General features: G+C 38.2%; 1 protein-coding gene across 2 annotated transcripts in view; it reads right to left on the bottom strand.

The window, feature by feature from the left end:
* The window catches only part of GOLIM4 (golgi integral membrane protein 4), a 60483-nt gene that overhangs the window by 24359 nt on the left and 20813 nt on the right, over window positions 1-15311 (bottom strand). For both annotated transcript variants that reach the window (XM_038417136.2, XM_038417138.2), the window contains exon 3: window positions 184-258. In XM_038417136.2, the coding sequence (XP_038273064.1) occupies window positions 184-258 (75 nt within the window). The remainder of the gene's footprint in view (window positions 1-183; window positions 259-15311) is intronic.

Genomic DNA, 15311 nt, shown 5'->3' with positions numbered 1-15311 from the left:
GGTTTTTTTTTTTTTTTTTTAAATATCCAATAAAAGGACTTGTGCATATATTTATATCATAGAAATTCAATATGCTGTGTCTAGCAACCTGTCTATAGCAGTGGACCTACCAGTGAATTACAGGGATCCATAATTTATAAAATTAACATATACAACTGAGAAAAATGAAAAACAAGTGTTTACCTTCTTTTGCTTTCTTATGTTCAAGCCTTTCCTTCTGTAAAGACTTTTCTAATCTTGACCTGTGCTCATAGACAACTGAAAAGAGAAAAATTTGAACATAGTAATTCATTTTACAGGTAACAGAAATGGGAACAATACATAACAAATAGTATTGGTGCAGAATGCACAAGGACAATCCAAAGTCAGTTACACCAACTGAGAATCTGGTCTTTAAAACTTTAGTCCTAGCCATTTAATCTTTTATTTATTACTCAAATTCTGTTTGTGCTAGATCTCTTTCTATCCGTGGCAAGTGAGTTATACACTCAATTTGTTTATGGGGACAGTCAATGCTGGTAGGCCAAAAATTAGACCTACCAGTTTATCTTTATTTCTTTTTTATGCATGTGTGAATTTTACTATCTTTCCAATCTCTTCAGCCTTGCTTGTGAAAAAGACAATGAAATAAATCCTGCTTAGATTCCTCAAGACCAGAATTCTTGCAGCACTCCATTTGCTCACAAGAATGGAATAGGCAGGTAAAGTAGTAGGGCAGATGAGAAAGGCAGAATAGTGCAGTGGTTGGTGAGTTAGCCTTGAAGTTGGGAGACTTGGGTTCAGTTCTCTGCTCTGCCAGATGTATTGTATAACCTTGCGAAAGTCACTTAGTTGCTCTGTGTCTCAGTTTCCCATCTGTAAAATTAGGATAATAGTTCTTCTATACCTCAGTAAGGACAACTACATTGAAGACTCAAATACGGCCATATAAGTATCCCAAAGTGGATTCAGACATAAACAATGTCTGAGACAAGTGATCTCTTCTTTCTATCCCAGCCCCCAGCTGAGTGGGACATCTTGTATAAAATCTGATTGTCTTTTGGGTGCCCACTCTCAGCAAATGCATGGTGCTGATGTCCGAAACCACTTTGTTGCAGAATACATGGGCCCTGTCTTCCTTCACGGTAACACTAACTCAGAGAAGCTATCTCATTTTTTTTCCCCACATTATCAGTCCAAGGTATGAAAATCCCTAATTTAGGAGAGCATCTCAGTTCAGGAAGAACGTCTAAGCTCCACTGATTTCAATGGAACTTAAACCTATGACTAAATTTAAGCATGTCCTTAAGTGCTTTCTTGAATAGAGGTCAAAACTTCTAAATTGCCTTTCACAGGTTATATTAATTATTGCCCTAGTAGCAATTAAGCACTTTAGTTAAAGATATAATTTCAACCCAAATCTTGCGTGTGTGAATTTTTTTTTCCAATCCTCAGTTGTTACAAGTAATACCTGAAATAAGATACAATTTTATTGCCATTTTTTCTTGTTTGTTTAATTTGTATTTTTAACAGCATTTTGTTTGAGTCAGCTTTGCTTTTTCCTCTGGATAGTCAGTTATTTGTATGGGTCTTGCACAGAGCAACTGCGGTGAGAAAAATATTTAAAATAGGAAAATATGATTTGTAAAAAAAATTGTTGCATGGTCTTAGATATATTTAGTCGCTGAAATCACTTTTACTTATTTAAATTGAGTGGATTAGGAATGATGCTATCTTTTTATCCTCTGGTTACTTGTTTTTGTAAAAAGTGAGGCATACAGAAGTTTGTTTATGTAAGCAAGTACTGCAAAACGATATATAATAAGCTGATACTGCTTTGGGTATCAGCAGCAAAATTTTTTTTTTACCTCAAGTGACAATAAACCAGCATCAAGACAAATCAATATATGTATTGTTTGGGGCTGTAAAATGATTTAAAAAAAATTAATCACAAGATTAAAAAAATAGTTGCGATTAATTGCTGTTTTAATTGCACTATTAAACAATAATAGAAAACCATTTATTTAAATATTTTTGGATGTTTTCATCTATACTGATTTCAGTTACAACTCTGAATACAGTGCTAATGATGGGTACTGCTCAATAACGATCCAAAGAAGTGCAGACCGATGCACATTCATTTAAATCATTTGAGTCAGATGCCACCAACAGAAGGTTGATTTTCTTTTTTGATGGTTTGGGGTCTGTAGTTTCCCCATTGGAGTATTGCTCTTTTAAGACTTCTGACAACATGTTGCACACTTTGTACCTCAAGATTTTGAAAGGCATGTCAGATTCTAAAACCTTGGGTTGAGTGCTATAGCTATCTTTAGAAGTCATATATTTGTTACTCCTGGGGGAATTCTGCACCAAAATAATCCAAAATTCTGTGCCAAAACTAAAAAATTCTGCATATTTTATTTGTCAAAATAATGCAATATAATCACACCAGTTTCACTTATTTGGGTAATTTATTTAAACTACCATACAGAAAAAAAAAAACACAGTAATTCAGCATTTCCTAAACACATGAAGGTTAAGTTACAAATATTTGGTAACCAATACTCTGTATTCCATTTGTAATCCTGGATTTTCATTTAAATTACATTAATTTTTTTTGGTGTTTGATGTTTTGTAGAGTAGAATGTCACTTTAAATTGCTCAGACTTTCACACATGAAAGTCATACAGTTTTGTTAATAATTGTCCTGCATTTTTTTTTTAAATGGATAAGTAAAATACATCCTGAGCTGTCACCTAACCCCACTGTGCCTCTCTGACACAGGAAAAAAAAAGCGAGAAAGCACATAGCTTTTCCTAGCTGAAGATTCCATTACAGTAATTTATAATAAGGCCCCTTTACACCACTCTAACAAGGAAAAGGAACCTTAACCAACTCTGACATCATAATCAAAAAAGCTGACAAAGGAGGTGTTGTCGTCATCATGAATAGGTCGGAATATGAACAAGAGGCTGCTAGGCAGCTCTCCAAAACCACATTCTACAAGCCATTACCCTCTGATCCCACTGAGGGTTACCAAAAGAAACTACACCATCTGCTCAAGAAACTCCCTGAAAAAGAACAAGAACAAATCCGCACAGACACAGCCCTAGAACCCCAAGCAGGGGTATTCTATCTGCTACCCAAGATCCATAAACCTGGAAATCCTGGACTCCCCATTATCTCAGGCATTGGCACCCTGACAGCAGGATTGTCTGGCTATGTAGACTCCCTCCTCAAGCACTATGCTACCAGCACTCCCAGCTATCTTCGAGACACCACTGACTTCCTGAGGAAACTACAATCCATCGGTGATCTTCCTAAAAACACCATCCTAGCCACTATGGATGTAGAAGCCCTCTACACCAACATTCCACACAAAGATGGACTACAAGCCGCCAGTATCCCTGATAATGTCACCCGGTGGCTGAACTTTGTGACTTTGTCCTCACCCATAACTATTTCACGTTTGGGGACAATGTATACTTCAAATCAGCGGCTCTGCTATGGGTACCTGCATGGCCCCACAGTATGCCAACATTTTTATGGCTGACTTAGAACAACGCTTCCTCAGTTTTCGTCCCCTAATGCCCCTACTCTACTTGCACTACATTGATGACACCTTCATCATCTGGACCCATGGAAAAGAAGCCCTTGAGGAATTCCACCATGATTTCAACAATTTCCATCCCACCATCAACCTCAGCCTGGACCAGTCCACACAAGAGATCCATTTCCTGGACACTATGGTGCTAATAAGCGATGGTCACAGGATGGACAGCCCCCTAACCTGAAGCAAATACTCACCAGCAACCACACACCACACAACAAAGGAACCTATCCTTGCAACAAAGCCTGTTGCCAACTGTGCCCACATAGCTATTCAGGGGATACCATCATAGGGCCTAATCACATCAACCACACTATCAAAGGCTCGTTCACCTACCAATGTGATATATGCCATCATGTGCCAGCAATGCCTCTCTGCCATGTACATTGGCCAAACTGGACAGTCTCTACATAAAAGAATAAATGGACACAAATCAGACATCAAGAATTATAACATTCAAAAACTAGTCGGAGAACACTTCAATCTCTTTGGTCACTTGGTTACAGACCTAAAAGTGGCAATACTTCAACAAAAAAAACTTCAAAAACAGACTCCAAGGAGAGACTGCTGAATTGGAATTCATTTGCAAACTGGATACAATTAACTTAGGCTTGAATAAAGACTGTGAGTGGATGTGTCATTACACAAAGTAAAACTATTTCCCCTTGTTTATTTCCCCTCCTACTGTTCTTGTAAAGTGCTGGAAATGGCCCACCTTGATCATCACCACAAAAGGTCTCCGCCCCCCGCTCTCCTGCTGGTAATAGCTCACCTTTTCTGGTCACTCTTGTTACAGTCTGTATGGTAACACCCATTGTTTCATGTTCTCTGTGTATATAAAATCTCCCCACTATATTTTCCACTGAATGCATCTGATGAAGTGAGCTGTAGCTCACGAAAGCTTATGCTCTAATAAATTCGTTAGTCTCAAGGTGCCACAAGTACTCCTTTTCTTTTTACGGATACAGACTAACAGGGCTGCTACTCCGAAACCTTGACTAAGAATGGGAACAATTAACTAACAATGGGAACATTAGCAGCCTGCCTGCTTAGTTATTATATTTCTGCTCTGCCACAGGGACAGAGCCTGCTTCATTCAGCCCTACACCTCCAAACCCGGGATGCAGCAAGTACAACTGCAAGTTAGAGGGACAGAGTGAGTCTCCTTCACTTGTTTGCATGCAGGCAGGCACCCAGCCCCATACCCATAATGTCTCTCCACAGATGCACGCACGCACGCCCAGCCTCTCTCCTTCCCCCATGGTAATCTGCTGTCTGCTGCCAGCTGCTCCCAGCAGACATACATGGGCTGCTGGAGAAGGGGTTTGTGTTCCCCACAGATTTCTTGCTCTCTTATTTTTCTGAGGGGGATCTAAGAAATCTACGAGAGGTATGAAATCCCACAGGAGTAATTGGTCTCTTTTTTGCATCTGGTCAAATCTGCACTGAAAGTGTTCTTAAATCAAACAACATGTGCTGGGTCATCATCCAAGGCTGCTATAACATGAAATATATGATGGAATACAGGTAAAACCCTGGAGCGGGAGACATACATTTCTTCCTTAAGGAGTTCAGTCACAAATTTAATTAGCATATTATTTTTAATGAGTGACATCAGCATGAAAGCATGTGCTCTGGAATGGTGGTCAAAGCATGAAGGGGCATATGAATGTTTAGCATATCTGGCATGTAAATACCTTGCAATCACAGCTACAACAGTGCCATGCGAATGCCTGTTCTCACTTTCAGGTGACATTGTAAATAAGAAGCAGGCAGCATTATCTCCCGTAAATGTAAACAAACTCGTTTATCTTAACAATTTGCTGAACAAGAACTAGGACTGAGTGAACCTGGAGACTAATGTTTTACATTATTTTTTTACATAAATGCACTCAAAAACAAAACGAAGTCTACATTTGTAACTTGCACTTTCACAATAAAGAGATCACACTACAGTACTTGTATGAGGTGAACTGAAAAATATTTCGTTTTGTTTTTTATAATGCAAATATTTATAATCAAAAATATCAAGTGATCACTGTATACTTGATATTCTGTGTTGTAACTGAAATCAGTATATTTGAAAATGTAGAAACATTCAAAAATATTTATAATAGATTTAAACTGTTATTCTATTATTTAACAGTGCAATTAAAACAGTGATTAATCACAACTGATTTTTTTAATCTAGTTAATTTATTTTGCAGTAATCAATTGAATTTACTGCATTGTTAATTGCATTCATTGTTACAGTCATTCGAACAACTGTCCTAGAATTGCACCCAGCTAGATGGCAATTTATGCACATTTCCCTACACTACTTAAAGAAATTGGCGGCCCAGAAAAATAACTGTTGCTCTCTGAGGTTTATCTGAATTCATCTGCAGTCAGCCATGTGTACGCATGATCTGACAGATATGGAGCAATGGTTAACCACAATATTACTGAATTCCAAAAGATTCAACAACAAACATTGGTCGGATTCAGGCTGGTGGTGATGTCAGGATATTATTGCTAATCTATATATTCAGATTAGTTATCTAAAATATCACTGTCATTTTCAGACTCCATTTCACTGGTGGTATCATCAAGGCCAGTAAAAGAGATGGTAATTTTCTTTAAGAGAAACGAAATAACCAGTTTTCAGAGTAGCAGCCGTGTTAGTCTGTATTCGCAAAAAAGAAAAGGAGTACTTGTGGCACCTTAGAGACTAACAAATTTATTTGAGCATACGCTTTCGTGAGCTACAGCTTACTTCCGATGAAGTGAGCTGTAGCTCACGAAAGCTTATGCTCAAATAAATTTGTTAGTCTCTAAGGTGCCACAAGTACTCCTTTTCTTTTTTGCGAAATAACCAGGGTTCATTTTTTTATTCTCTGAAACATTCTTTTTATTCTAATAACTGATCAATATTTTCCTTACTTCTCCATTTAACTCAACCAGATATGTCCCAGTATATTACAACACTATTTACTTTTGACCCAATGCCTTGGGTACAGACAGTCCACTTGTAAGGGAAAATTGGTCCATCATCAGAAATAATTAACCCTTTTAGAAGCTCAAGACTAGAGCTGTGCAAAATGTTTACAATTAAATCAAATCCGTGAAGCGAAATCCAGAGCAAGTTCACTGAAAGATTCGAGACAGTTTTTGAACCATGTCCCAGGTTTGCTCAAAACTAGGTCAGTTCTTGATTTCACTTCACAATTAGATTGGGAAAAAATAGCAATTTTGAGGGGCTCTCCTCTTTTGAGTTTCAGGTATGAAGAAATCCCAGACTCAAACAATCTCATGATGAAAACCCAGATATATCTGAAATAGAAGGAAAATGTTCACACAAATCCCCTGTGAAGTAAAAGTGCAGTTTTACACAGCTGTGCTTAAGACAACTGACCACACTGTGCTGAAAGACTTCTTGTTCCCTTTCCAAATTGCAACTTGCAAGGGTCCTTGCAATTTATGAAACGAATAACTGAAAATTGTAAATTTCCATAAAAATAGAAAATGCATTTCACCGAGGAGTGAAGTAGATAAGAAATGGCATAGTGAACCATGAACAAGAAATATCAAGTAAAGATTTGCATTTTGGCAGTTCTAAAAGAGGGCTTTACAGCCTTACAAACTGTTCTTAATTCCTCTAACATGTATTCTGCAGACTCATTGGCTAGTGATTTATATAGAAGTGTTTACATTTTTGCTTAGAAGCAGGATTGCTAATCAATCCTTGTCACCTACCTCTACTTTGCTATTTATCCCCTAAAGTCAAGGGCATCAGTGAAGATGAACTAATGTACCAAGCACCACTGCAACAAAAACAATCATATAATGAATATTCATAGTCACCACCAACTAAGTTTCAGCAGAGAAAAAAAAATGGAAGAACTGTAGTAATGGTTTCATGTTGGCACTAAAGATTTTAAATATAGAATTACTTTGCAAAGGAGCAGTGCTTGTAGCATAGCAACTCACGAGAAAAATTAAAATCCATAATGCTTTTCTCCTTCCATGCTATCAGGAGTGGAAGTAGGCTTTTCAGCAGTCAGAGGTTAAGCCATAACACATGATTCCAAAGAAATATTTTTCACTTCACTTCTTCTTCTACTTTGCCTGTTATTGTAACTTCCTCAGCAAACTTTGATTTAAAGGGTGAAAAACAACAAGGTGGGCAGAAAGAAAGGAGATAAAGAACTCAGTGGTTTGGCTCTTAGACCACACTATTTTATACCTTCAATGCTCCTTTGAAAAAACAATTTAGTTGAGGAAAAATATGCATGGGAAAAAACTGACTTTTTACAGGACAAATGTTTAGTTTTGATAGTAATTAAATAAGATACCGAACTTTTAGAGCCAAATACTCAGTAGGCATAAATTGGTATCTCCTATACCCAGCACCATATTCTAATCTTGCTTGCCCTGAGGCTGTAAATCCAGCCTTGTCTGAGAAGCTTTTGAATCTAGACCTTCTAGAGAAAGGAGGGGATTACCTAGAGACTAAACTAATGGTACTCCACTTCTTATGCCATGTTTAAACACGTGATCAGTCTCTCCTCTGAATCAGGATTGGCATTTCAGTAATTGTTTTGGATTCTGATTATGTACAATCTACAAATTACTTATACTCTGTAGTCTTGTCAGAAGATGCTACCCAAAGCCTTGAAAGTCTAAAGGCATATTAGCAGTAAATATAAAGGGACAGAGGTTTCATTAATAGTCCTCATTTGTGACTGAGGCAGAAGTGTAAACAGTATCTATACTCAACAAGTTTGAAAATTCCTAGTCCACACTGCATGCCCTTCTTGACACCTCATTTCCCTTTTGAACATTAAAATATGTTTTTTACATTCACCAATAAAGATACACACAATTTCTTGGGAGGGGGCTGAAATATACAAATCAAGCATAATTAGAATGTTTGTTTGCCTTAATTAAACGTTTATTATGTTAATATGGACAAAATGAAGAAGTTGCTCTAAGGAGATTCACAGTCAGAACTGTTGGTAATAAATCAGCAACAGCAAGTGCGGAGATAAGGTAATGTTTTGAGTGTCTCAAATGAGCAGATGTTTCAGAAGCACAAAATGTAATCACAAAGAGCAGGGAAAAAAGAGTTAAGAAGATTTGTTTTCTCCCAGTTTATTGACTAACAGATTTTTTCCAGGGAAAAATAAATCCATGGCTTTCTAAGTTCTCCAATTAAGAAAGAAATTGTAAAATGTGTTACTACATTTTCCATACCGTTCTTTTCAGAATTTGGCAGAACTGAAGATTAAGCCTTTCAAGTTGCTTTCCTCTTACTTTCCAAACCTCGGCCTCACCCTAGCACACTATAGATCTTATTGATCTTAAGTGGCCCCTATTACCACAGTATCTGAGAACCTCACAATCTTTAGATATTTATCCTCACAACACCCCTGTGAAGTAGTTAAGTGCTGTCATTCCTATTTTAACAGATGAAGAATTGAGACCCAGAGAGATTGACTTCTTTGAGATCAACTCAGGAAGTGTGTGCCAGAGCAGGGACTTGAACCCAAAGTTCCTTAGGATAGCTGATTGGGAATGTTACAACAAAACAGTTTCAGTGTCAGTGCTGCTTTGTCAAACCTGAAATGTTTCACAAAAGCATTGGTGGTTGGATCAACTTTTGTCAAATCACAGGCAGGTTCGGATGAAAATCAGGAAAACTGCCTCATGAAAAGGGGTGAAATAACTTACTTCTCCCCTTGAGCAAGTGGGAAACAGTGGAGAAATGGTGACTGAGTCACAATTCTTTGTCTAGTCTGGTTTGCTTCTGGGGCAGAAGGCATGTAGCTACACCCTTATTCAGGGCAGTATGTAAAGTTATAAGCTAGCTCTTACAATGTGTAGAGGGTCTAACCCAGTCTTGGCCCAATGTTAACTTTTAGTAACTACGTTCTGTGTTACTTTAATTGGCTACACTATTCTTTCTCCCTTATCCATTTTTGCTGGTGTCACTAATGGTTGCTGTATCGTACATCTAAATTGAAGTGCCTGCACATAAATGGAGTTGGTATATGCATAGCTGTTAATTCTATAAAATTACCTGCATGCTTGAAAAAAGGCACCTCAGGAATCCACAGATGACTGTACAGAAGTAAGCAGTATAGCCTCAAAGAAAAAAGCCCCAAAGCAGAACCAATATGGTCATAGAATCATAGGACTGGAAGGGACCTTGAGAGATCATCTAGTCCAGTTCCCTGCACTCGTGGCAGGACTAAGTATTATCTAGACCATTCCTGATAGGTATTTGTCTAATCTGCTTTTAAAAATCTCCTCTTTATGCAATTATCTAAATCATTCATGAAGATATTGAACAGAACCAGACCCAGAACTGATCCCTGCGAGACCCCACTCATTATGCCCTTCCAACGTGACTGTAAACCACCGATTACCCTCTGGGAATGTTTTCCAACCAGCTATGCTCCCACCTTATGGTAGCTCCATCTAGGTTGCATTTCCCTAGTTGTTTATGAGAAGGTCATGTCAGAGGTTATCAACACCTTTACGAATTTCAAGATGTACCATTTCTACCACTTCCCCCCATCCACTAAGCTTGTTACCCTGTCAAAGAAAGCTATCAGGTTGGTTTGACATGGTTTGTTCTTGACAAATCCATGCTGTCACTTATCTTATTATCTTCCAGATGTTTGCACATTGATTGCTTAATTATTTGCTCCATTATCTTTCCAGGTTTCAGAGTAGCAGCCGTGTTAGTCTGTATTTGCAAAAAGAAAAGGAGTACTTGTGGCACCTTAGAGACTAACAAATTTATTTGAGCATAAGCTTTCGTGAGCTACAGCTAATGCATCCGATGAAGTGAGCAGTAGCTCACGAAAGCTTATGCTCAAATAAATTTGTTAGTCTCTAAGGTGCTACAAGTACTCCTTTTCATTATCTTTCCAGGTACAGAAGTTAAGCTGACTGGTCTGTAATTTCCTGGGTTGTTCTTATATCCCTTTTTATAGATGGGCACTATATTTGCCCTTTTCCAGTCCTCTGAAATGTCTCCCGTCTTCCATGACTTTTCCAAAGATAATTGCTAATGGCTCAGATATCTCCTCAGTCAGCAACTTGAGTATTCTAGGATGCATTTAATCAGGCCTTGGTGACTTGAAGACATCTAACTTGTCTAAGTAATTTTAACTTGTTCTTTTCCTATTTTAGCCTCTGATACTACCTCATTTCCACTGGCATTCACTATGTTAAACGTCCAATCACCACCAACCTTCTTGGTGAAAATAGAAACAAAGAAGTCATTAAGCACCTCTGCCATTTCCACATTTTGTTATTATTATTTCACCCCTCCTCTCCATTGAGTAATGAGCTTACCCTGTTCTTGGTCTTCCTCTTGCTTCTAATGTATTTGTAGAATGTTTTTTTGTTACCCTTTTTGTCTCTAGGTAGTTTGATCTCTTTTTGGCCTTGGCCTTTCTAATTTTGTCCCTACGTACTTGTGTTATTTATTTATATTCATCCTTTGTAATTTGACCTAGTTTTCACTTTTTGTGGAACTCTCTCTTGACTTTTAGATCATTGAAGATCTCCTGGCAAAGCCGGGGGGGGGGGGTCTCTTGCCATGCTGTCTATATTTCCTATGCAGTGGGATAGTTTGCTGTTGTACCCTTAATAATGTGTCTTTGAAAAACTTCCAACTGTCTTCAATTGTTTTTTCCCTTAGACTTGCTTCCCATGGGATCTTACCTACCAACTCCCTGAGTTTACTAAAGTCTGCCTTTTTGAAATCCATTGTCTTTATTTTGCTGCTCTCCCTCCTACCACTCTTTAGAATCATAAGCTCTACCATTTCATGATCACTTTCACCCAGTGGGCCTTCCACTGTCAAATTCTCAACCAATTCTTTCCTATTTATCAAAATCAAATCTCCACTAGTAGCTTTCTCCACCTTCTGAAATAAAAAATTGTCTCCACTATCTTCCAAAAACTTGTTGGATAATCTGTGATCTGCTGTGTTATTTTCCCAACAGATGTCAGAGTAGTTGAAGTCCCCCATTACCACTAAATCCTGTACTTTGGATGATTGTGTTAGTTGTTTAAAGAAAGCCTAATCCACTTCTTCTTCCTGATTAGGTGGTCTGTAGTAGACCCCTACCATGACATCACCCTTGTTTTTTACCCCTTTTATCCTTACCCAGAGACTTTCAACAAGTCTGTCTCCTATTTCCATCTCTACCTCAGTCCAAGTGTATACTTTTTAATATACAAGGCAACACCTCCTCCCTTTTTTCCCCTGCCAGTCCTTTCTGAGCAAGCTGCACTCTTCCATACCAATATCCCACCAAGTCTCTGTGATGCCAACTATGTCATAGTTGTGTTTATTTACTAGTATTTCGACTGTCATGGACAGTCGAAATGTTTTGTCAATGCAATGGTGCAGGAGGGGGTAGAACGGGAGGCATTCAATACTCCCTGAATTCATCTCAGATGAAAAATATTCTATTTAAAATTTGCCATGACAAAAAAAAAAAAGGGGGGGGGGGAGGGGCGGGGAAGGGACCATACACCATTTTAGGAAATAAGAAATTCTCAAAAAACTGCTCTGCTGCAATCCCCCTGACATAACATTAATTATAATAGAGGAGGAAAGTGATCTGATGAAAGAAAGCTTACTTGGCATTCATGGACTAGTTCACTCATCTTTGGTGTGTACTCATGAAAAGGTAATCCATTTTTTCAATTAAAGACATTTTTGTCGTTTAAAATGCCAGTGGTTTCAATATTACTTTATCAATTCTTTTGCAACTACAATACTGTACCTCACTTTCTTGGTATGCCAGAAAGATGATCTGAGAGATGTAAAGTTTGGAACACCCTAACACACTGCTTTACACATTGAAAAATTAAGTTTCCATCTTGGCTGAAAAATATTAAAGACATACAGAATACTAATCAATTATCTTACTAAATATCATGGCTACTGTGCTACATAACTTTCCAATCGTTCTCTGAGCCTGCAGAAAAAATCTTCTTTGGTCTAAAAGTAGTAGGCAGTAGTAATCTTGGCAATACTCAGTATTTAATTCTCACACAAACTGTCAGAGTTGGACTGAATCAGCAGTATGCGGTAAGCCACACTGGCACCTCTCTGGTAACCCTATCTGTTTCTAACCCTATTGGCTGGAAAGAGAGCCATCCACATGTGGATCAATGCAGTGCTCTCTTATTTCTTAATTCTGAAGACAGAAAGAAACAATTGTTCTAAGAGACATGAAGAGATCCATTCATATCAATGTGGGATTGACTTTGAAGCTTAATGGTAACTCTTTAGACCACAATCACATAAAGTCTTATGCCAGGGGTGGCCAACCTGAGCCTTAAAAGGAGCCAGAATTTACCAATGTACATCGCCAAAGAGCCACAGTAATAAGTCAGCAGCCCTCCATCAGCTCCAGCCCCCCGTTCCCAGCGCCTCCCACCCAGCAGCAGCCCCACCAATCAGCACCTCCCCCTCCCTCCCAGCAACTCCCGATTAGCTATTTTGTGGTGTGCTGGAGGCTCCGGGGGAGGAGGAGAAGGAGCGAAGGCATGGCAGGCTCACGGAAGGGGGCAGGAAGGGGTGGAATGGTGGCAGGGCCTGTAACAGAGTCAGGGGTTGAGCAGTGAGCACTCCCAGCACACTGGAAAGTTGGCACCTGTAGCTCCAGCCCTGGAGTCGGTGCCTATACAAGGAGCCGCATATTAACTTCTGAAGAGCCGCATATGGCTTCGGAGCCACAGTCTGTCCACCCCTGCCTTATGCATTTGCTTACTGTTATGTTGTTGTTCATGTATTGTTAATATTCATTGTGAATTTGATGGAACTGCTCCCTATGAGTCTTTCCAGTCCTGGTGCCTCAAATAGCATGATCCACTATTTTACTGCTGACCATCTTAGCAGAAACATTCAACTATCCACAGTCAGAGATTGTGAGTGGATCCTGGAAAAGTATCATCACTCTTCCCTGCAATCCAGCTCCTTGTGGTCAGACTGTGCACCACAACTGCATAGTTCAGAGTTACAACTACATTTGAAATTTATGTGAAAAGCAGATTTTGTAAAAAGCAGCAGTATTTCAGTCACTGAAAGTAGGAAAATTTTACTTCGTTATCTAGAGTGCAGGAAGTGACATTAGAGAAGTGCTACAGAGAAAGAATAATGCTGAAAAACATTGAAGTTTTTTCATTTTATAGTCAATACTTACTTTCTTCATAAAGGACAAACTTTGTGTGTAAAAATATGCATTTTTACAGCTTATGCATGGAAAGATTTGGTGCAGAGGCGGACTATTATTTTGTTAATTTAAAACAACTAGAATTGCCTGCAGAGTGTTGTAATTACATTTTCTAAAAAAAAAACCCTCCAGAGTAATTCTTTAGAACCACATTTACATTCTATAACAATCAGATTTGCTTATATAAGAGAAACAGATTTCTCCCAACACAGACTTATTTTTTCAGATAATTGCTCATCTGTTACATAAATTAGAACCAGTTATCACAAAAGAAGAACACAAAGCTTTTCAAGACAAGCAAAATGACTTGCTGGCAGCAGCGCTTCCCAAAAAGTAAACACTGCTTTGACTTTTGATGTCCTGTAAAATAAGAGAGCCCTTTGTCACAAATGTTGTATGTGGTTTTAATTTTTTTTTTTTTTTTTTTTTTTAAAAAGGAGAGTCACTATTTATATCTATCTTATAAATTCAAGTGTTCGTGATGTATTCGTCATAGGGTTATTGTTGACAGTAGATGCATAAAAAGAAAGCAAGGACATACATCACTTGCCCCTGTACCATAAAAGTTCTTCACAAATCATAGTCTCTTGATACCTACACTTGTCCCTGGAACCAAAAGGGACATATCACACAATTATTTTTCTTCAAACATTAGAACAAAAAAGTAACACTAGAGAACATGAGACCTTCTTAGTTTTTGCTATATATAACTGTTAACACCCAAATACCACAGTGACTCATATAAATTAGATAGGACAGAGACATACCACAACCAACTTTACTTATAAAAGGTCCCCTCTACAAGGTTGTATAACCTTTTTTTTTTTTTATTGCAGATTCTTCTGGCTTCCATGCAAAATTCCCATCCTTCCTATATATTTTGACAAAGCTTTGTATGTGGGAAGCACTCCAATACATGAATGTCAGTACAAAAACCTCATATTAATAGTTTGAAGTCTTGTGTTCTGTATCCCCCTCTGTGTTGGATCCAGAGGATAAGCATTTGTTACAGTCCCCAGCCAGCTCTTTAGCTCACTTTCTCTTTCAATTCTACAATTCCCCTGTTCAATCCCTGGTATGTTGGCCAAGATGATGGTAGTTACAGATACACTTTGTGAAATTTATCCCATCCACATCTAGGAGTATTCCATAGTCTAATTTTGTAGAGCTTGGTAATAGATAAAGGTATGGGAGCTAATCATGAAAGAACTTCATAAGGTTCAGAGTTTGGTTATAGCTCAGATAAGCATTTAAGGACTGAGATGCTTAGTGGACCCTTGGCTTTGCATATCCTAGTATTTTAGCACTTCCACTTCTGGTTCCACCAAAAAAAACAACCCACAAAACATTAAAAAAACCTGCAAAATGTTGCAGATTCTAAAGCTTGGTTTGAGTCCAGTTGTAAAAATGGGAGAAGATTGGGGCTTTCAGAAATAACCTTTTTTTTTACTATTTATTCTTAACTGGTAGGCTTA

This window comes from Dermochelys coriacea, chromosome 9 (genome assembly GCF_009764565.3).
Source record: "Dermochelys coriacea isolate rDerCor1 chromosome 9, rDerCor1.pri.v4, whole genome shotgun sequence".
Classification (NCBI taxonomy): domain Eukaryota; kingdom Metazoa; phylum Chordata; order Testudines; family Dermochelyidae; genus Dermochelys; species Dermochelys coriacea.
This window is presented reverse-complemented; position numbering and strand designations above follow the sequence as displayed.